The sequence below is a fragment of the Trichomycterus rosablanca genome, chromosome 16, assembly GCF_030014385.1.
Source record: "Trichomycterus rosablanca isolate fTriRos1 chromosome 16, fTriRos1.hap1, whole genome shotgun sequence".
Taxonomy (NCBI): domain Eukaryota; kingdom Metazoa; phylum Chordata; class Actinopteri; order Siluriformes; family Trichomycteridae; genus Trichomycterus; species Trichomycterus rosablanca.
Window position 1 is genome coordinate 17,663,665 of NC_086003.1, and position 24,712 is coordinate 17,688,376.

At 39.1% G+C, this 24,712-nt stretch overlaps 1 protein-coding gene across 2 annotated transcripts in view; it reads left to right on the plus strand.

Annotated features, from left to right (window-relative positions):
• The window catches only part of grk6 (G protein-coupled receptor kinase 6), a 60,887-nt gene that overhangs the window by 3,989 nt on the left and 32,186 nt on the right, over positions 1-24,712 (plus strand). For both annotated transcript variants that reach the window (XM_063011052.1, XM_063011054.1), the window contains exon 2: positions 8,890-8,985. In XM_063011052.1, the coding sequence (XP_062867122.1) occupies positions 8,890-8,985 (96 nt within the window). The remainder of the gene's footprint in view (positions 1-8,889; positions 8,986-24,712) is intronic.

Here is a 24,712-nt window from a genome sequence, read left to right on the forward strand (position 1 = left end):
CCCTTGGCCCAATACTTGTGCTAGATGGGCGCGTCACTGCCAAGGACTACCGAACCATTCTGGAGGACCATGTGCATCCAATGGCGGTGCCGTGTATCAGGATGACAATGCACCAATACACACAGCAAGACTGGTGAAAGATTGGTTTGATGAACATGAAAGTGAAGTTGAACATCTCCCATGGCCTGCACAGTCACCAGATCTAAATATTATTGAGCCACTTTGGGGTGTTTTGGAGAAGCGAGTCAGGAAACGTTTTCCTCCACCAGCATCACGTAGTGACCTGGCCACTATCCTGCAAGAAGAATGGCTTAAAATCCCTCTGACCACTGTGCAGGACTTGTATATGTCATTTCCAAGACGAATTGACGCTGTATTGGCCGCAAAAGGAGGCCCTACACCATACTAATAAATTATTGTGGTCTAAAACCAGGTGTTTCAGTTATTTTGTCCAACCCCTGTATATATATATATATATATATATATATATATATATATAAAATAAGAATATAAGACTATTAGCGGTTTTTTTTTTAGTAAGTTTATAGAGTTTTGTGAATGTGAATGTGAAAATTTGTGTACTAACCAAAAACACCTGAACACATGATTTGGTGTGGATAAGCTCCAATGCCCTGACCTCAGCCTCACTAAGCATCATTTAAATAAATTGGAATGCCCATTGGAAGCCAGGCCTTCTCGTCCAACATCACTGCCTGACTTCATAAATGCTCTCTTGACTTAAAAGTTCTTGTAAAAAGCCTTTTCAAGAGAGTAAAGGCTGTTATACATGTGAAAGTAAGCAGGCCAACTTTATTAATGTCCACAGTTCGAAATGGGATGTCCAACAAGCTCATGGTCAGGTGCCCACCTTTTTTTAGGCCATATAGTGTATATGACATAGAAATAAGGGCAATATTATTTGCATGACCCTACTTTTGCTTTTCACACTCCCTTGTTAATGATGACAATGTGTCTCTGATGCTGACCATAATTTTTGCATTGCAAACACTAGAGACCATATGATTCTCTTTGTCTCACGCTTCGCCAAGCTTGCATTCGCTAACAAATATTGAATTTGTTTGTGGTTGTTTTGAGATCATTACATTGCTTTTACTCACCTTTGTACAGAATAAGGGCTTAATGAAACGAACCAAACGCTACAGTTAAAAATAGTTTGTAAATGATTTAGAATTACATTTGGAATTGTGAATAAAATGTGTTCAGCATCCAAGTTCTAAATTACTACCATATTGATACTTTTCATGGCTTAATTAAACACAATGCTAAATCATCCACAGTCCAGGCTTGGTAAGACCAGGTATGTGAGCCCCTGTATTAAATAACTGGTTTAAGTCAGCTTTAAGGCTAGTTTACAGTCCATGACTTGTTTGTTGCACACTGCTTGACTTATTCTACTTCTTCTAATTCTTGTTCAACATATACTACTTACTTGTGGAGCAAACAAATAGCAAAGGGAGTTTTTCCTTGCCACTGTCGTCCTCGGCTTGCTCAACACTGGTTTTTGGTCTGTTGGTTCTGCATTCTGTAGTTCCTTTGAGACAATGTCCATTGTAAAAAGTAATATACAAATAAATTTGACTTGACTTAAAGCATGAGAATTATTTACCTGATTTTCTTTATCTTGTTTTGGGGGGAGATGGCCGAATCCTTGCGATAGCCGCTTTTTTCATGGTATTCCTCCCCTGTACCCAATATTTCCCAGTGGATTTGGGCAGGCTGCAACCCTGACCATGTGTTTTTCTTGTAGTGAAAAGAGACTTGTGGAAGTTTTAGAGATCTCTGCAGGTCTATGCTGTTATCCCTGAGTTCTTTTCTATCTCCTTTAGGTGTGATCTTTGCAGGGCGTTTACTGCTAAGTAAAGCGTGTAGTCTGCTTCAGTTTCATACCTGTCTAGTTCCTCTAAACTCCTCTGAAATTTTAGGCTTGGTTTACACAAAAAAGCAGTTGACCACTGCTGCTTGCATGACACCCTTGCTGGCCAAGGCTACTGGCTAGCATACATCTCCTACATCGCTGATTCTTACAGAGGGCCTAAACACATACCTGAGAAACACTTATCCCTTGGGCCCTACTAAATTCACGGGAAATTGTGCTTAATGTCATAGATCCTCACAGATTTCACAAATTTAAAAGAAAAGTGCCACATTTCATGGCAGTCATTAAATAACACTCATAAATTAAATGATAGAATAAAAGCTACAATACACAGCACAGCCTACCTTAATGGTTGAATGTAAACGTAGAACATCCACTGACGTATTTTGACACGCCCCCATCTGCATCCACAGAGTTGAACATTTTGACTAACCGATTGCTAACTGAATTGCCGTAGGATTGCTAGGACTGCCTCATAGAGCCAGTTAACCAGTAAGTGTGAGATACTTGAATGTTACTTAAATGAGAAATGTTAAATTGCTAAACACAAACCTTAAATTTTGATTTTCACAGCAAATTGCATATTATACGTTCATAGCGCGATTTTTGCAGCCATGAATTAGGTAGGGCCTTACTTCTGCCCTTTGAATTGCTTGGGCAGTGGAAGTCGCCGTTGCAGCAGCAGCAAGATCCGACCTTTCTTGCCTTAGAAACGACCACTAGTGTCTGTTCAGCTCCCAACCGGGCAAGCAGAACACCTGAGAATCTATGATGGATAAGCACGTTAGACTGCTAAACTACCTGACTTTTCCACATACTCTGGATTTTTTGTTGATCTTTTAGAGGCACCTTTATAACCCACTCCAAGTCCAGACCTTCAGAAAAGTCTTTAGCTTAACATACAATTTTTGCCTTGGCTGTGAATGTTTTCAGTAGACATAAAAAGTACAATTGTTTGTGTGTTATTAGTTTAGAATAAATGGGTTTGATAGTTTTTATGACCTGGATAAAAATGTAATCCCATTTATAAGGAATTAATGTAGAAATGGTTCTGCTTTCAACTGTCATACTGATTGAGATTTCATGACCTATTGCGTATTATCATCACATCATGTTGAAGCTTGGCCTGCATTATTTTTACCAAAACATTTCGGATCATGTGCGTGCTGTGACTCATCAAACACCTACTAAACACTTAACAGGAACATTGAAGATCCTCACATAACACAATAATAACATTTTGTTATTGCTTGCAGGACTTATTTGCTTAAATACCAAACCAAACCAAACATCAACTAATTCTGGATAGGGTTGCGAATGGAGTTTTACTGGAAAACACTGTGCACTGTGACCGCCCTTACCTTAGACATAGCCAATCATATCTGTGTAGGCACCCGGTCGGCCAAGACACCCATGCACCTCTCAGCCCTTATTTATTTTGCAAACAGTAGCCTAATATCATGTTAAGATATACAAAAAACTTACTGTGATCTAAACTGTGCAAGCAGATCCAATTGACAAGTTGGAATTTACTTCTTTTTACATTTGACCACTTCCCTGTTAATAGCATGCGTGGTGTAGAACCAGAGTTTGCTGAATACGCATATTCAGATTCACTACACGTTATTATAAACAAACCTGACTCTATTTATTAATTAAGTTTCAATAAAATATGCACCAAACTACACAACATGCCCCAGTCTGAGCCTGCCTTTTTTTATAGAGGGTTTTCTTTAAGGACGTTCCTTTATTTGGCTTCATTCTTCTGTCTATTAATATTTTTTAACCAGTCTAACTGTCCCTCAAGTTAAGAAGTACCACCATAGCATGGTGATACCACCATCATGTTTCACTACAGGGATAATATTAGCCAGGTGATGTGTAGTGCATGTTTGGTGATGTTATCTGTCCAACAGCTTCTTCTATTTCTCTACATGACATGTGGAACTCTTGTAGAATGACCGTTTGGTTCTTTACTATCTCCATTACCGATGCCCTTTTACTTGGATGTCCAATTTGGCTTAGTAAGTTCAGGGTTGTTCCAGGATTCTTCCATTGCAAATTGATTATGCCCAATGTAGCCATGGGTGCATTAAACCCTTAGATATTGTTTTATATTCTTGCTATAATCTGTGCCTTGCAACAATTTAATTTCAAATATCCAAGGACAGGAAAAATCCAAGCCATGAACATTGCAGTTGTAACCTAGTGGTTAAAGTACAGGACTAGTAATTTAGAGGTTGCTGGTTCAAGCTCCACCAGTGCCAGGTTGTCACTGTTGGGCCCTTAAGCAAGGCCCTTAACCCTCATTTGCTTAGACAGTATACTATTACAGTACTGTAAGTCGCTTTGGATAAAAGCGTCTGCTAAATGCCGAAAATTTAAATGTAAATTGACCTCACAGATGCAGGTTTGTGCCATTCCAGTCTATGCTTATAGTCAGTTTAAACTGCAGAAGGTGGATTCCAATCAAGTTCTCAGAGATGATTAAAGGAAACGGGATGTACCTCATCACAGTTTATGAATAAAAGATTTCAGTTTTGCTTTTGATGTGTTTTCACTTTGGTGTCGATTGATGGGTAAAATGACAATCACATCCACCGCACAAAGTGTGTAAAAAGTTAAGGGGTCTGAATACTTGCCGAGTTTACTACATACCCACATACACACAAACTGAAACCACTCTTACAAAAGCTTCTATTTAGCTTGTTTTCTTGATTTTTAAGCGGTGTTAAATGTTCATAAATCAATTTATCAGCATAAGGTGAATAAATAGTTGAATGTAGTTATACACTGATTAGCCATAACATTAAAACCACCTCCTTGTTTCTACACTCACTGTCCATTTTATCAGCTCCACTTACCATATAGGAGCACTTTGTAGTTCTACAATTACTGACTGTAGTCCATCTGTTTCTCTGCATGCTTTGTTAGCCCCCTTTCATGCTGTTCTTTAATGGTTAGGACCCCCACAGGACCACTACACTGACATGGTGATGATGTGTCAGTGTGTGTTGTGCTGGTATGAGTGGATACGACACAGCAATGCCAATAGAGTTTTTAGACACCTCACTGTCACTGCTGAGAATAGTCCAGCAACCAAATATATCCAGCCAACAGTGCCCCGTGGGCAGCGTCCTGTGACCACTGATGAAGTTCTAGAAGATGACCAACTCAAACAGCCGCAATTTTACATTTACAAGGGCCCCACAGTGGTAACCTGGCAGCAGTGGGCCTTGAACCAGTGACCTTTCAATTACTAGTTCAGTACCTTCACCACTAGGCTACAACTGACCTTATAGAAAAGACTCAAGGAAATCTGACCATTTGTGTAAAGGAAGGACACGGTCAGTGCTTTCTTGCTTTTCACTAGTGCCGAATTTTAAGACATTCTAAAACTGATGTACTTTTTTGAAGATTCAACTTTTCAAACTTCTCAAATTATGCTGATTATGTGATTTGTAATTAAAAAAAAAATCATCATTGTCCTTGTGTTACTGAATTATATAGCTTTTAGTGTGTTCATTATTAGAATCTAGATAATGATCAGACCAAATCAAGAAATGATTTGCCCCCACCATCATCAAGTTGCCAATGTTGGGCCCCTGAGCAAACCCTCAATTGCTTACACTATATTTAGTGATAATTGTAAGTCGCTTTGGATAAAAGCGTCTTCTGAATGCTACAACTGTAAATGTTAAAAGCCTTCGATTTCAGGACAGTTTTAAAGGATTCACACTTGTCATGTGATGGAACTCTATGTGGGAAATTTGTTTGGTGCATAACACATTATTTACACCCTATAACATATTGTAGTTTTTTTGTCTTTAAATGCTGACTATATCTCTCCGTGTGTAATAGTGTTAGGACATTTGTTCAGGCTACAGTGACTCTGGATGTACAAGAGATCAGACGCTGAGTACACTGAGTCACTGCCACATTGCAATCGTACATATCGTACAGTTCTCCGTATTGCTTCACTGAAGAACAAACCAATTAAAATACCTTCAGCTAAAATGCTCATTTAGTACACTGGGTGTACAAACCTTTACTTATTGATTTATTGATTATGGCTATTGACTGTTGGGTGCACTTAAATCCTTACATATTGTTTAATATCCTTGCTCTAATCTGTGCCTTGCTACAATTTGATTGTGAAGATCCAAGGACGGGATACAAACCAAGCCATGAAGTCCAAGGAACTGACATTGCAGTGTAAATTGACCGTGTAAGTTGTAGCCTAGTGGTTAAGGTACTGGACTAGTAATTAAAAGGTTGCTGGTTTAAGCCCCACCACTGCCAGGTTGTCACTGTTGGGCCCTTGAGCAACCCTCAATTGCTTAGACAGTATACTGTTACAGTAATGTAAGTCGCTTTGGATAAAAGAGTCTGCTAAATGCCAGAAATGTAAATTGTGATGTATTTTTTTTTAGATATATGCGTATTTTAATAGTAATGCCTAAAATGTGTCAGTGTGTTCAGTTGGTGCAGCAGTTTTGTGGAGCTGTGTTTACATTGATGTTCTCAGCATCTATCAAATGTCATTTCTCAATCCACATACTACACAGATAATAGTTATAAACATTAAATATATTAACACATGTAATGAAGTTGAGCAGACAAAATATGAAATATCAAACTATCTAAATGTAAATGTTGGAAACACTACATTTTTATTGATTTGCATTTTCCAGTTCGGGTTTGTACTTTGTATTTACTGCAGTTAATTTTTTATAATAGTTATTAAGTGCTTTTTAATAAAAATAGTTTTACAAGAATACTGAGCAGTACAATAGCATAGTGTTAGGCTCTTAGGCTGCAGGATGTCGTCATAGAACAAATATCCATCTATAACTTTACTGCCTTGTGTTCATGCTTCCAAAAATACATAAATAATTTATTTGCATTCAGTGCCAACAACAGTTGAATCATTGAGGCAGCTTTCCTCAGGCTGATGTGAAAGTCTAAATTGCTCCAAATGGCAGATTATCAGCCAGATGTACTTAACACATTGTTGTGTCTATACCCAACATTACAGGATTCAGTTTTAATGCACGAGATAGAATTTCATCACAACATGATTATGATTTTATCTGAGTTTATCAGCGGATGAATGTTTAAGTCTGGCAGATAGTACAAGGACGGCGTCAATATTTGACAGTCAAATGGTGCTGCCATTAACACCACAATATGACCATGACCAACAGTCATAACCATAACCATCTGACAAAGCCTTCCATCTGTCCTAATGTCATTATTTTACAACAGTGTAATTTTCTCTGTATATTTGTTTCTCACATTAAATGGTTTTCTCAACCATTTGGTTGAGCTTACGTTTCTAAATGTCTAAAATGTCTAAAAACATAAATAATCTTTGTTATTGTTTGGGCCATATCTACTCATTGGTTGATGTGTTAAACTCAATAATATTGGTAGATGACACTGTGGTTTTAAGAAAACAGCCTTTCTTACATACAGTATATGTCAACTTGAAGCTAGCAGCTGAAAATTCATCCATGAAGTTGCATCAGTGATCATCTCAATTGTTTGGTAGAAGTTTAACTGTTTGGTTTTAAAAAATACTGTTAAAAATATTAATTGTATGTTGTTGGTGTAGTCCCAAGAAACTAAGAAATGCAAAGAAATAATTTTTAAACATTATTTTCTTGGTAAGACCATTAAAGGTTAAGTACACTACTTTCTATAACAAGAAAGCCTAAAAACCAAGAAAATAATATTTTTTAAGTTTTTGTTTACTCACAAGGTTTCCTTGTATCCAAGAGCCCATGTGGTCATATTTAATTACAGAAGCATTTCTGCTTTTAATGCGGTCTTGAATGCCTCTGAACTTTACAGCTCATTTACCCAACAATAAGGATTAGATTATTTTCTCTATGACCATATTTCTGGTGTATAAAATCAATTATATTAATCAGTTTTCATGCTTACGACTTTGTGACAACAGTTTGGGGCTGGTACTTTTCTGTTTCAGCAAAGTGAGGTCAGTAAAGGTGTGATTTGATAAAAGTGAGGTAGCCAGCAACCAATGAGATCTGGGGATCAGGGGTTCGAATCTTAGAGGTGCTGTTGGAGCGGACATGATTGGATAATATCCGAGGTGGGGTGGCTGATCAGCCTAGCCATTGAGAGGTGCACTTGGCAGTGCGCTCTTAGTGCTGATTCCTAGCCCAGATAAAAATAGGAGGGTTAAGGGCACCCAAGTGATGCAGCAGGATATTCAACTAGTGCACTAGTGCTGGGATTTTGAACTCAGCACCCAAGTTTGAATCTCAGCTCTGCTACCAGTCAGGGAACAATTGACAGCAGACAAAATTGGCCATCAGTCTGCTGGGTGGGAAAAGATCGGACCAATAAGAGGGTGGGGTCTTCAAACACTGTGCAAGGACCCTGGGTAGCAGCCTGAAAAAGGAGAACATACATATAAAGGGAGGGTATAAAGCATATAAAGGGTTGAGTCAGAAAAGGCATCTAACGAATAAACTGTGTATGTCTGGTATGCGTACTAGATCCGCTGTGGCGACCCTTAAACACCAGTGCAGCCGAAAAAGGGAAAAATATTATAATAAAATCTACAAATACATATTTTATTACCTTTTTTTTTTAAACCAATTTTCACCAGAAGTGTCAAGACTAAATGTGTATAACTAAATGCCAATGGTTTAAAAATTGGAGGTTTATTTATGCCAGGTTACACCGTCCCACCCACATAAATTTCAGTCCTTTTACACCTGCTGGCCAAGTCTTCGCTCTAAAGCTCACGATGGACCACAGTGCAATGGTCTGTTTCTTTCTCCTTACAGTAATATACAATAACTGGAAGTGCACATACACTAAAGCTCATTCATACGAGCCTCGTCTGTGAACCCCCCCTTTAATTTCTTTGAAATGTGATTTCAATTTCTAATCTAATAACCTTTTACAGCCTATATAGTTCCTGCAGCTAATTTGATCTTTGCTCTTCTCCTTTGCAGGAGGGGGTGGAAACCGAAAAGGCAAGAGCAAGAAGTGGAAACAGATGCTCCAGTTCCCTCACATAAGCCTGTGTGAGGAGCTCCGCCAAACTATAGGTACACAGTTTATTTATTTACCTTCCATGTACAGAAACAACTGATTATTAATGTTCTATTACCATGTACTATTCAGTTTCATGCTTTATTAAATATAACAATTTTAATAGAAATTATACAGTTTCATTGATGCTTTTTAAAATAACCTTTAACCTTGAGTTGGGCTTTCTTTTGTATGCATTTTTTCCACTTTTTTCCTAATCCATTCATATCCAATTACCTGATCACAATGTACTTCCTCTACTGCTGCTGACCTCCACTCCTGACCCCTTTTGCCCCCTCTGGTAAATTTGCAGTAGCCAGCCGCTTCTTTTCACCTGCACTAGGCATGTTCATATAGAGATCTGTATCCCACAAGAAGTCACGCACCGATGTCCATTATCCCCCGTCTCATTGTGCAGGTGCCATCTACCAGCCAGTAGAGGTCGTAATTGCTACAGTTATTAGGAATCCCTTCCGGCATTCCTACCCTTCGGATAAGACAATCATTGTTCCAATAGGTGATAACTTAAAGACTAAAGATTATCAAGGTGTGATGAGTAACAAGGACTTTCTTCCACAGTCACCTGACTAAATACCACCAAGCATTTATAGGGGGCAACTGGAGCACAGAAAAAAACAAAGCATTGAGCAACATCTCAAGATGCTTTTAGGAATATTGTAAAATATTGTTAAAGCATAGAATATCAGATACTGGATTAACTTGAGTAAATGCTTTACACTACAATCTATAAAGGACGGTTTTAAGGACGACTATAATCTATACAGGACAATTTTTAAGGACACCATCCTGCTCTTGATGTTTCACATAGCTTAATGACAGATAATCTCAAAGCATGAAGGGCAAGGCCAAAATCCATTATTGAATACCTTTGACCTTCTATCACGCAGATGGTACTGCATTAAGAGCTGACATGCTTCCTTAATAAATATAACCACATGGGCTCGGGGAAACTATGGAGAACCTGTGTAAGTAAACGGCATATATTGCTGAATTTACAAACACAAGTTAAGACTCTACTATACAAAGCAGAAGACAAGATCTTTTTCAGGGACTTCCTTGCTTTTTATGCAATACAATGGCAAGCTACATTCTGCAAGCGTTACAACAGACCTGTTGGGTGCATAGTAAAGCTCAGTATATGACAACAAAGACATAAGAGTATAAAAATTTCACTTTCACAACTACAGCAGGTAGTGTCCTCTGTTCCCTAAAGGATTACAGAATGTTGTGGATTAGGATGCAGCCTACTACCTTGATACTGATCTTTCATGACTAGGGCCCTACTAAATTCAAGGGAAAATGTGCTTAATTTCACAGACTCAGTTTTTCAAAAATCACAGATTATTTAAGAAAAGTCCCATATTTCAAAATAACACTTATAAATTGAATGATAGAATAAATGGAAGCTGCAATACACAGCACAGCCCATCTTAATACCTTATACTCAGCAGTCTCAAATACGAAATTTCTCATCCAATTTGACTAACCGATTGCTAACTGAATTGCTGTAGGATTGCTAGTGTAACATACTTTTCTGTGGTGTAGTGTGCTGACAGTGTTTGACAAATGTGTTTATGTTCATTTGAGTGCATTTTGTACCTTTTGCGGATTCCATAATCAGTGGTAAAGTGTGCTTCTCTACACACGTGATCATCTCTCTGTAGTCTGTGCTGCGCCTCAAACGAACAAGCCAGTAAAGTATTATGCTCCAGGTATTTTGTCTATATACAGTTTATTTCTTACTTTATAAACTCAGCAGACGTTAAAGACGCTCGGTTACACTAGGACTGCCTCATAGTGCAAACTAACCAGTAAACATGAGGCACTTAAATGCTATACGCATAAAAAACTTTAAATCGCTAATCACAAACCTTCAATTTTGAATTTCACAGTAAATTGCATATTACTCTGGAAACAGCTCATTGCCATTTTGTTGTTGCCATTTTCACAGCCATGAATTAGGCAGGCTTATTCATAACCATCAGATTAATTTGTGCTGGTAAAGGGGGATCAGCACAAATTGCTTTTAGATATGTTAATCTGCAAGTTGGTTGGAATAAAATTATTGTTGTCTTTTATTTAAAAAAGTCCATCCAGCTACATTAAATACAATTATTTAACCAAATATGTTACTGTTTGTACAGTGTGGGTTAATTTTACCCAGATTGTACACATTTAAGGTATTCTCTAATCAGATTATATCCTTCTGTCTTAAAAGGTGTTTATTTCAGTTTACAGTGGTGGTCAGTACTTACACATTCAGAGCGTAAGGCAGTACCCTGGTTAATTTTTCAACCTTGCAGCTTCATTTTACTGAGTTAATTCAGGAAAAGGAAAATTTTGAAGTAGTTACCCTGTTCTACTTTATTATAAACTTAGTCCTTAATATAAACAGTGTAATCTGATAACCTCCGGTGTGATTAGTCAGTATCTGTTTTGATTAAAATAAATAAATAAATAAAGCTGAATTTTTAGTTTGACAGTTTCCTCTATGGTTGGTTTGAGATGGTCTTATCTGAAACCAGAAACGTTTAGTTTAACAAAGATTCAGCCGAGCAGAGAGCTCAAATCTCATGCAGTTACAAGGAGAGGAAATTGTGGGCAGAGCATGAAGAGGATGTTGACTTTCATGTGCGGTGTTGTAAGAAAGTACGCAAGGACACTGTTTACAACAAGTCAAGTGTGTTAGTAAAAGTAAATACATTCTGCTCTGGTTTCAGTGCCGTTTAAAAAAGGCCATAAACAGACCGTGACAGGGCAGCATGAGAACAGCATGTTAAAGACTACTGGACTATCTAAAGCCTTGAGCTTCTTAACACCAGTAAAAAAAAAAGAGGGAAAAAATATGATTCAGCACACGTCAAGTAAAAGCAACAGTTGAGTTCTGTCACATAATATCCCATAATTTAAATGTGCCAAATGTGAGGGCTGTGCTGATAGGCATGTTCTAATCTAGAATGTGGCCCTTCTAAGGTCAAGAGCACTTGATAAAACAAGATCGCGGAGCTGAGCTGAGCATCCAAGGACGCTCATGGAGGAGGCATGTTGCATTTCACAATCACACATGACTTCCTGTCCGTTGGTGTATGTTTTCTGTGTCAAGAATGATTGCAACTGATTGGCAACAAAATAAGTGCGCACTCATATTGCTGTTAGTTCAGATATCTACTCATTTAAAATCAACACATGGTATATTTACACTCATGCAAGTCTATCAAGAACTGTTGGACAGTTATAGGACAAAACAAAAATGAATGAGCTACAATTTTACACTAAACTACTCATTAAGACCTGCTTTAATACAGTCATATTTTAAAACTCAGTGTCAATTGTTCTGAGTTTCAAGGTATTTTTCCCCATAAGAATGTATGGGAAACCTGTTAATGCGTTCCATGGTCTCGAGAAACTGCATATATTTTAGGCTAATGTAAAATAATGAGGTTGTTTTTGACACATATACACTGGAAATAACACATAATATAAAAAAAACACCTTTACTTCTTTATTGTTTCCTTATGCTTCTTAATCGTGGAGATGCTTAATCGTATACCATATTCCATAAAGTAAAGGTGCATTCACATGAGAAGCGGCAAAATAGCTCTTGCTGTGCCATTATTTCCTATAGAGTGTTACGGTGCACAAAGCTTTACATGACTTATTGTTACAAAGTACCACTGTATATAGAAAACAGTGAGTAACTACATGCAAGACAGTGTAAATGTCTTGCATGTAAAATCAAGGCATAAAGTAACAATTGTATCCCCACTTCTGTGAATTAAATCATTCATTCATTGTCTGTTTTACCACGGCTTTATCCTATTCAGGGTCTCAAAGAGTATGATTCACTGGGTGGAAGGTAGATAAACACCCAGACAGGTCGCCAGTCCATCACAGAACAAACACACTTACATTCACACACATTCATACCTAGTGCATTTTTTTATTTCCAATTAACCTGACTGCATGTTTTTGGACTGTGGAAGGAAACCAAACTCAGACCGCTCCATCTGGAAATCGAAACCAGGACCTTTTTGCTGTGAGGCAACAGTGCTACCCACCAAGCCACAGTCTCTCGAATTCAATCATAAAGGCCCAAATTATAGACAAAGTATTACTTTGTGTGTCTAGACTGGCTTAATACAGAGAATCAGTAACAAATCGTGTTTGACTCATTTTTGCTTTTGATTCACTAGCAGAATTTAAGCTGTAAATGTTTCTGGGAACCGACATAGGACATAGAAGATGTTGCCATCATCTTCCCTATTGTTTTACTTTACTTGCAAAACAGCCCCGGTTTATGCTGTTATCATATTTCGATTTCAGTAAAACAGAATTTGACATTCATTGGAATTTTTATTTACACAATGGTGGTGCGCCAATAAATATTGTCACTACGTCTATAAAGGTAATGAATTTACAGACACACTGATGTCTCTAGGTCAGTACATCAGATTTATCATATCCAGCAATTTGTCTTTTCATGTCTTGGGACACCCCTTCTAATTTTTTAATTCATGTCTTCCAGCCACAACTATTGCTAACAGGTGTAATAAACAGTTATAATAGAAATTTTAGGCTTCAGCTTTGCAACAGTTTAAGGACGGTCCTTTCCAGTTCTAGCATGACTGTGCTCCTGCAGAAAGCAAGCTCTATAAAGATGTGGAGAAAAGCTTGGTTTAAAGAAACTCCAGTGGCCTGACCTCAGCCCTACTGAACAGCTTTGGAATGAACTGGAACATCAATTGAGGCTTTCTTGATCAACATCAGTGCCCAGCCATTCAAATGCATGGGCACATATTTCCACAGACATGCTTCAATGTCTTGTGAGAAACCTTCTCAGAAAAGTGGCTGTTGTTATAGCTAAACAGATCACTGAGAGGTCAGTCTATTCTAATATGGTTTGTTTTTGGAATGGAATGTAGTGTATGTACCTAATGTACTTACTATAATTATTAGGCTCAGCATTAGTGACATAATCTGCTGTATATTAGTTGTACATTACTTGAGGCCTGGTCCTTAGGCATGGAAATGTTATTCTTGCTTTAGCTATAAAATCTAAAAAACCCTGTATGCTGCATGATTGGAATTCGAATATCAAGAAACATTTTACCTGTCAAGAATAGTAACTCTGGGTAAGAAAACAAGGGGCTATTGCACTTCCTCACCATCCAGAAGTATAAATCATGGCCTGTGGGGATGCAAAAAAGGCCCCGATTGAATATGAACTTCAATCATATGATTTTCCCCGAGTTAGAGCCTAATTTGTCTGGATGGCAGAGTAATCAGTTGATGGGTTCTAGATGTGTATCATTCCATGGCCAGCTGCCCAGAAGTCTTACGCACAAGCTGCTTCTAAGCTGCAAAACAAGACCTTTTTTTTTACATCCTCCTAACTTGATATTTGACACAGCTTGAGTGTATCGGCGCAAATGCAGAATCGAACATTCACTGATGCAGCAAGATCAGGAGATTTAGATAAGGAAGTGAAGTGGTCCAACGTTCGTTTGCATTGCAGGCATGCGATGCGATTGCTACACCCATGCAGCTGTTTGACCCCAAGAAAAGCGAAGTTGCTTAGCACACAGGAAGCAGGAAGTGGAAACCCCAAGTGTGTAATGCCCTGATTAGACGTTGACTTGCCTATTCGCTTTGTTTATCATAGGATCAGTATTGGCAGTGTCTGTAGTTTCCCCCAGTCATGTTTTATTGAAGTTATATTTAAGTTTAAACAACCTTAAATCAAAACAATGGCTTTTTTTTAACCTTGGTATCTCATGTCCTTGCTTAGATTGTGCACAATATTTTCAATCACGTATTAACCTTAGTGGTATTTATCTCTTATCTTGCAAAAAAAATAAAGCAGTTATTTGTAAATTTACCATTTTTGTAAATATATGCTTACTCAAATAGGTACGTCTACCGCAAAAGTCGGCGATATTGCTAAAAGTATGTGGTCCTGACCCCAAGCTTGTTGGCCAACTCATTTCAAAACCATCCCGAAGTTGGCTCTGTAACATAATATAACAGGTCAAGCACTGATTTTGTCTGAAAAGTGGTGGCTCGTAATCTACTTCCAAATTTATCCCAAAGGTGTTCAATGGGGGTGTTGTCACAGCTCTGTGGCCAGTAGGGCTTCTTCACACCTTACATGTTAAAACATGTGTTTAAGGACCTTGGGCACAGGAAAGGTCCATCCCAAAAAAGTTAGCATAGTAGCATAGAAGATTGTTTTTACACCTGTAGCAATGGGCGTGGCTTAGACACCTGAACAAATACATTTGACCAAATAGTGACCATATACTATGTACATTTACGAAAGCTTTATCAAAGCTTAATCAATGTATTCTACCTTCTAGATGACGTTAAATGACAACGGCAAGTGATATTCTGCATGACTCCTAGGCTTTTTTTGGAAATTGTTGCAGGCATCAAATTTGGAATGAGTGTTTATTAAATAAACAATTGTGTCCATAAGGTAAAACTTGAAATGTTGTAGATTTGTACTGTTCCTAATTGAATACAGTTATTACTAGCATTATCATTGCTGTCCTAACTTTTTTGGGATTGAGGATTGCAGGTACAATTTTTCCCAACCTTAAATTGCTTTCTTAAATGCTTTTTTTAAACGCATTTTCTCTCTTTTTCTCCTGATTTTTTAGCACATCCAGTTTATACCCAATTGTGTTTTGCTTCCTCTCCACTGGAGCTGACCCCCGCCCCGATTGAGGAGAGCGGACTGACGCACGCCTCCTCCGACATGTGTGCAGTAGCCGACTGCATCTTTTCACCTGCACGAGACGAGTTCATATGCCGATCAGCTTTGTGCATGGAGAGCCACACCCTGATCAACGCATAATTCCTCGCCTTTGTGCAGACGCCATCAATCAGCCAGCAGAGGTCGAAATTCGCTCAGTTATGAGGAGTCCCTATCCGGCTTGTCCTATCCTATGAACAACAGCCAATCATTGTTCATGCAACCGGATGGCAGAGCTGACATTCGATACGATGTATTCGAAATCCCAGCTCTGGTGTGCTAGCGTGTTTTACCGCTGCGCCACCTGAGCATTGAAGTTTTTATAAATTTATGTACACCTGTAGCAATGGGCATGCCTAAACTCCTGGACTAGATAATTAGAAGGGTTTTTTAATACATTTGACCATACAGTGACCATATACCATGTACAATTAATGAAAGCACTATTATGGTATAACACATTCTACTTTCTAGACGACATTCCATGCTTAGTTCAACATGACAACGGCAATTTATATTCTGCATGTGTTACACAAGTGTGGTCGCGGAATTAAAAGAGTACATACTCCTAGGCTTTTTTTTTTTATTGTTGCAGGCATTAAATTTGGATTGAGTGTATATTAAAAAAACTGTTTTATTCATAAGGTAAAACTGGAAACGTACAAATGTAGTTTTTTACTGTTCCTAATTTAATACAGTTATTATTAGCATTAACATTATGGTCCTAACGTTTTTGGAATTAAGGATTGTAGGGACAGTAATTTTCCCAACCTAGAAATGCTTTTTGTGTTTGCATTATTTAGTTTGGTTTAAAAAAGTAACAATAAATCATGTGTCATAATACCTCATAATATACACCAAATTAGGTAAAGGTACAAAGTACATAGTCATATTTTAGAACTGTGCATAACCATAAAACATTAAAGAGACACCATGGGAAATATACGAGGGATGTTCAAAAAGTTTCCGCACTTTTATATTTTGGTTGGTAATGGTGAGGGTGGGAGTAGTAGTAATTGGTCGTGTCTGAGAGACTGAGAGAGAGCTTATAGTCTGGATTTGGCACCACCTGATTTCCACCTTTTTGGACGCTCAAATAAGCTTTATGGGGAAGAGGATTTTCATGTGATGATGATGTGAAAGCAGCGGTGCATCACTGGCTATGCGCTCAACCAAAAACATTTTTTGCTGATGGCATTAAAAAGTTGGTACGACGCTGGGAAAAAAAATGCATCGAAAGGTGACTGTAGAAAAGTGATGTCATTTGCTTTTAAATTTCTTCATAAATAGAGTTTAAAAAAGTGTAGAAACTTTTTGAAGAACCCTCATATAAAAACAATAGCAGAAATGGAAAGGCTACAGTATGACATGGGAAATCAAGTATAAAGTACTTATAATTACAATGAACAATATAATGAAATCGTGTCCAGGGTTCCGGCTCTGTGCCCAGTGTTACCCAGGAGAATCGGTTCTACCATGACCCTGACCAGAATAAAGCAGTTGATGAAACTGAGATGAAAAAACTGAGAATATGCCAATGAGCCACATTATTAAAGAGGCAGCTTTAGAGTTCTTCTGTCTTGCCCTCACATGCCTTGGCTTGTAACCTCCTTTTAATTGTTTTTAATCATTCGAAAGTTTCCTGAAAATATCTTAATTTATTACATTTTTCTGTCACATGAATTTTTGCACAATTGCCACTTTATTAGCAGATGGGATAAAAGGAGTCTGTTTTGCTTCTGTTCGGCAGTGACACGATATCAAAATGTTCCATCTGGATAAGGGTGTCCCTAATTAACCAGACTGGAGCATGTAGTTAGCGACTTAGGCGTCTTATGTTGCACCTTAAAGGGTGCTAGGCTGTGATGTTAACGCAAGCATTAAAACAAGCTCTAAGTTACTTACAGAAAGTAGCTTTAAGTAGATGACAAAACACTTGCTTGTTACCATCTTTTTTCACTCTTATATTTTACTTACTTTTGAGCAAAGCACACAGGGTTTTAGATAAAATGTGAATATGTGAAAATGATTTGGAATTTATCCCTTTAATCTCTAAACATGTTGCTTGTTCTTGTGGTCTAAAAGTTTTCTGCCAAAATGTTATGAAGTTCCTGATCAGTTTTTTGTAAGTTGACGCTGGTCAGCAAGTTTGCCCATTCACATTTATCCCCTCTGTCCTGTTGTGCTATTTTGTTTATGCATTATCTCCCCTTTTTCTCCCGACTTTTTAGCGCATCCAATTACCCGATTGCGTCATGCTTCCTCTTCACTAATGCCGATCCCTGCTCTGATTAAGGAGAACGAAGCTAACTCTCGCCCCCTCCAACACGTGGGAAACAGCCGTATGCATTTTGTCACCCACACTAGGCGAGTGCATATATGCGAATCAGCCTTGCGTACGGAGAGACACACCCTGATCAACACACTTTTTCCCGCCCCTTTGCAGGCGCCATTAATCAGTCAGCAGAGGTCGTAGTTGCATCAGTTATGAGGAGTCCCTATCCGGCTTAATACCCCACCCCTATATGAACAACATGCCAATCGTTGTCCATGTGGCCGCTCAGCCCATCCGGATGGCAGAGCTGAGATTCGATACGATGTATTCGAGATCCCAGCTATGGTGTGCTAGCGTGTGTTTTTACCGCTGCGCCACCTGAGCAGCCGTATTTACTAAATGCAGTATTTACAATCAGCTCATTGATTATGTGGGACAGTGGTAGCCTAGTGGTTAGAGCTTTGGGCTATCAACTAAAAGATTAAGAGTTTGAATCCCAGCTCTGCCATGCAGCCACTGTTGGGCCCTTGAACAAGGCCCTTAACCTTCTCTGCTCCAGGGGCGACATACGATGACTGATTCTACGCTCAGACCCCAGCCTCCAAACAAGCTGGGATATGCGAAGACAGAATTTCATGGTACTGTACACCTGTATATGTATATATGACAAAGGCATTCCATTATGCACTAAGAACATGAGACAAATGTAATTTTTAATGTAAATATAATGCAAGAAAATAAAGCAACAAACGGCAGGTAAGAATTGTTGACACAGCTGCCTTTACTAAGTCTTTCTTGTTGTCTTGATATTGTGAACTTTCTTATACAGCTTTTACAGAGATGTTCAATAGAGTTTAGGTTGGAGGACCTGGATAGCCAAGGTAAAAGCTTATTTTATGTCCAGGGTTTTATTACTCGTCCAGGGTGTTTCCTACCTTTCACCTGGTAAATCGTACCCATAGCAACACTGAATAGGATCAGTGGTGGTAAAACAGACAATGAATTATTATGATGTATGTTTTAGATTTTGTCCTGCAAAAAGATCCAACCACAACTCATTATTACCTTATTGCCAGGGGCATTTACTTGTACCCAGAGCCTTTAAAGAAGAAAAGTGGTGATTGGTTTATTTTTCTGTCCTTTGTTCATGCCAGACTCACACTTTGTGCTTGTTGCCAAAAAGTATTTTTTGTTTTTATTCCATCTAACCGATTTCATAGAACCTGCTTTCAGTTCCAAGGTTCAACTTCTAGAAGCAAGGTTCAAATTCCAGACTCTTAAGCTTTCAAATAGTTTTCTGGCATGAATGTGACATTTAATTGTACATTTGAAAATGTTAGTCAGTCTAAAATGCTATAATTGTCAGTAATTTCTGCCTCTTTTAGCATCCACTTCAATGTGCATCGTGCAAAATACACATCCTTTTTCATACAGGTTCATCTTATATTAAACTTTTTCATTTTTGTCCCAACAGTTGATGACAGACGATTTCAGTTCTGTTTTTTACAGCCACTTCCTGAGTTGTAAATGAGCTGATCTTCCCCATGTTGACAAATAACTGAGAAAATATGGTTTGTCACCTCGTATTTGTATCCCAGTTAAACACGGAGTCATAGATGATAACGATCCTATACATATTTAACTTTATAAGTGCTTATTCGTAAGACATAATATTTGTTGTATTGTATTGATAGTTATTTAATTATTTTTGTTGTAAAATATTGTTCTTAATTACTAAAGATCCAGGAATTGACATGTGGCTTGTTAAAAGATCATTTTTTCCCCCTTTTTGGCGCCCCCTCCGACACGTGCACAGCAATCGAACATCTTATCACCTACACTTAAAGAGTGCAGTGCAGTACAGCGCTGTGTACGGAGAGCCACACCCTCTACTGCACTCCTTTCCCATCTTCGTGCAGGCGCCACCAACCAGCCAGCAGAGGTTGTAATTGCACCAGTCTGAGATAGAGTCCCCATCCGGCTTAATCCCGCCCCTATCTGAACAACAGGCCAATCGTTGTTCATGTGGCCGCTCAGCCTCAGCCGGCAGGCAGAGCTGAGATTTGATACGATGTATTCGAGATCTCAGCTCTGGTGAACAGCATGTGTTTTTACCGCTGCGCCACCTGAGCGGCTTAAAGATACATTTTTCTTTATGGGAAGTTTAGATTCTTTCATATTATTAGTGTAAGATTGATTAAATGTACACATTTATTGGCCACCCTACCAAAGGTGCCAATAATTCTGGAATTTACTGTATATAGCCAAAGATGTTCAGCTCATTTAGTGAGCATGAAAACAAAAAAGCTGCCACCTTAACTGGCAAATCCGGAAACTCTCAGCTTCCACATTTCTAAGGATAGGAAGCAAATAAAACATGCTGACCTTTGTAACATGAGAATGAAGCAATGTGGCATTGTCACATCACAATAAATTGCCTAATTTTACTTAGGGTTATTTTATGTCCAAACATTTTTTTAACCTTCTTAGGAAATACAATCTCTTCCAGGATTTTGTTTTCTGATAGAAGTGTCCTCTTGTTGAGTCTTTGTATGGTACAATACGATATGATCAATGAATGAGTGGGTGGGCGGGTAAATTGAGAATTAGATCTGACCAGGTTAGTTGTAAGTGCTGTTATAGACCACTGAAGTCGTGCGTCATTCTGTAGTCCTCGTTATGCCCATATTTGAAGACCCAGGTCTGGTTTCTTATGGCCAAAATGAACAGGATTTTCAAAAAATCGGCTCTAACGCATCCTGTGCTAAATAAACATGTTCAGAACCCTATATATGTTTTGTCTTATGTAAATTTTTTTCCTGTACATCACTGGATCCTCTGAATTATGAGGTTGTTAAAGGGTCGTAATACTAATAATGCTACACGAAAGCTAATGCTACTGCGCATTAATTAGACGTCGCTGAACTACAATGAGCAGCCCGCAATACCTCCAGTTTGGTGACTGCAACCAAAGGCGTAACACCCAACCATCCTTGCTTTGTACTTTAATGTAGCTAGCTACTAAAAATATCAACTAAAACTTGTGAATATCACTCCACTGTTACACTGGTGAATCGCTCTGCTTCGTGTGGTTATTTAAGAGGCTTCCAGTCTAGTGAAGTCCATTCAGTGCGCAGTAGCATTAGCTCACATTTAGCAATATTCATATTTTGACTCTTTAACGACTTCATAATTCAGAGGATCCAGTGATAATAGACAGAAGAATCTCCATAAAACAAAACGTAACAGCTTTGGAACATTTTTAATGACTACAGGATGCTAGAGAGGCAATTTTCCAAATCGCCTTTCTCTTAGACCTGGGTTACCAAATATGGGCATAACAGCATGGCGTGGACTACAAAATGATGACACAACTTTAGTGGTCTGTTATAAAGAGAAAACATCTTGCAGCTACAGCAACTTTGCAAAGCAGTAGGTCACGTGCTCACAGAATTCGGCTGAAGTGTGGAGCGTATAAAAATGTCCTCTTTCTTACCTGGTTAAACAGTTGAACAAAAGCCTAACAATAGAGTAAAAACCATCTGCATTGGTTACAATTCGAGGATCTTATTTGGTGCCATGAATGGGCGGCACGGTGGCTCAGTGGGTAGCACTGTCGCCTCACAGCAAGAAGGTCCTGGATTTGATCCCCAGGCGGGGCGGTCCGGGTGTTTTCTGTGCGGAGTTTGCATCTTTTCCCCGTGTCTGCGTGGGTTTCCTCCGGGAGCTCCGGTTTCCTCCCACAGTCCAAAGACATGCAGTCAGGTTAATTGGAGACACTGAATTGCCCTGTAGGTGTCCCATCCATGGTGTTACTGTGTGCCTTGCACTGTGTTACCCCCCCCCCCCCCCGCAACCCTAATTGGATAAGCGGTTAAGACAGTGAGTGAGTGAGTGTATGCAAATGCCCCCTTGTGGAGGCTTTATGTTACATCTTGTAACATACTGATTGCCCTGTAGGTGAATGGGTGTGTGTATGTGTGTGTGTGTGTGTTACTGTGTGCCTTGCGCCCATTGAAAAGCTGGAATAGTCACAGTCACTTAGATCACATTTAGGACAGTGGTAGGTCAGTTGTTAAGGTACTGGACTAGTAATCAGAATGTTGCTGGTTTAAACCACAGGCAGGTTGCCACAATTGGGCAATGCACTTAACCCTCAATTGCTTGTGTTGTGTACGTGCTTAATAAGAAGTCGCTTTGGAAAAAGTGTCTTCTTAATGTCATAAATGTATATTATTACAGTCTCAGTACATATGAAGGACCACACTTTTCTAACCAAGGGAATTCTCATACTATAGCGTACAATGACATTCCAGTGAACTTTGTACCAGCTGTTTGGGGAGACCTAGATTGGCAGGCAGAAAGTCCAGAACTCTGACTTTGTGTCTTCACTAATCAATAACTCTGGAGGTGGGCCAATATTTAGGAAGCCGAAGTGTCCTATCTGAATCATGCCATGCACCAAGGTCCTGGAAACTGGTTTAGATGGTAGTATCATGCCAGCTTTGGTTAGTAAGCCATAGTGTAAACAGTAAACCCAGTTCAGCTACCATTACAACATTTCTGCAAGCAGAACACTTGTCTATTTAAGCCGTGATTTAAAAGCTTGCTTTAAAAGCATTGGCTGACCTGCACCACTTTGCTCAGTTGTTCATCTGATTGAACGGGAAGATCTATTATTCAGCAGACACTCAACAAAAAACAAAAAACAAAAAAAATCTCCCTTCTCAAAAGCAAAAGAGAAAATGCTATTGTTCAGTGTTGGAATGCGTCCACGTTTTCGATTATGAGCACCGTAAAGCGCCGGTAAAACACACACCTGTAGATGTTCTAGCTGAGCAGGAAAGGGTTTTGCGAGCTTTCGACATATTTATGCAGCACTGCTATCAATACCAGCCTCCCACACATGGCTGCTTAAGCCGATGCAGGCCCACACACATTCCCATTTGCCTCTGTAAAACCCTGGAACCTTTCATCGTCCACCTGAGCGGTGCATGCAAATCCGCCTCCGGCCCTGATCTAATCATCCTACTCCATCACCACAGACGTAGCTTAGAGCTCAGAGCGCAGAAATCATGCATCCGTTGATGCATACGTTTGTCGGTAATCACTTATAACGTACTGAAAGGTTTAATGCTTTAAAATTTATTTCACTGTCTAAAATTGAAAGCTACATTACCTACAGTTTATTCTAATATCATTCAATTATTTTTTGTATGTTTGTATGAAGATATCACATTGGTAAATGGTTGATAATGTGTAGACGATGAAGATTCTAATAATAATAATAAATAGTGATGGAACCTGTAAGAGTCAGAATTGCTTAAATCAGTGTTATTGCTGCAAACCTACATTTACATTTGTGGCATTTAGCAGACACTTGTATCCAAACCAACTTACAGTACTGTGACAGTACACAGATTAGCCATAACATTAAAACCACCTCCTTGTTTTTACACTCACTGTCCATTTTATCAGCTCCACTTACCATATATAAGCACTTTGTAGTTCTACAATTACTAACTGTCTATCTGTTACTCTGCATGTTTTGTTAGCCCCCTTTCATGTTGTTCTTAAATGGTCAGGACCCCCACAGGACCACTACAGAGCAGGTATTATTTAGGTGGTGGATCATTCTTAGCACTGCAGTGTCACTGACATGGTGGTGGTGTGTTAGTGTGTGTTGTGCTGGTATGAGTGGATAAGACACAGCAGCGCTGCTGGAGTTTTTAAACACCTCACTGTCACTGCTGGACTGAGAATAGTCCACCAACCAAAAAAAAGCGCCTTGTGGGCAGCGTCCTATGACCACTGGTGAAGGTCTAGATGATGACCAACTCAAACAGCAGTAATAGATGAGCGATCGTCTCTGACTTTACATCTACAAGGTGGACCAACTAGGTAGGAGTGTCTTGTAGAGTGGACAGTTAGTGGACATGGTATTTAAAAACTCCAGCAGCGCTGCTGTGTCTGATCCACTCATACCAGCACAACACACACTAACACACCACCACCATGTCAGTGTCACTGCAGTGCTGAGAATGATCCACCACCTAAATAATACCTGCTCTGTGGTGGTCCTGACCATTAAAGAACAGGGTGAAAGCAGGCTAAAACAGTATGTAGAGAAATAGATGGACTACAGCCAGTAATTGTAGAGCTACAAAGTGCTTCTATATGGTAAGTGGAGCTGATGAAATGGACAGTGAGTGTAGAAACAAGGAGGTGGTTTAAATGTTATGGCCGATCAGTGTATATTGTCTAAGCAGTAGAGGGTTAAGGGCTTTGCTTAAGGGCCCAACAGTGGCAATCTGGCAGTGGTGGGTCTTGAACCATCAACCTTTGAATTACTAGTCCAGTACCCTAACCACTAGCCTACAACTGTAAAAGGTAAATGAGTACACATTGTCTACCTAGTGCACTTCTTAAGAGTATAGAAGCCATCATAACCTATGTACGTACATTTACATTATACATTATACGCCTTTAGCAGACAGCTGTATTTAGATTGACTAACAGTTGTGACTGAAAACGATTGAGGGTTAAGGGCCTTGTTGAGGTGTCTAGAATGGGCAACTTAGAAGTGGTGGGGCTTGACGCTCAGGAGGCGCAGCGGTAAAACACGCTAGCACACCAGAGCTGGGATTTGCTGGGAAAACATCGCTTTGAATCTCAGCTCTGACATCCCATCCAG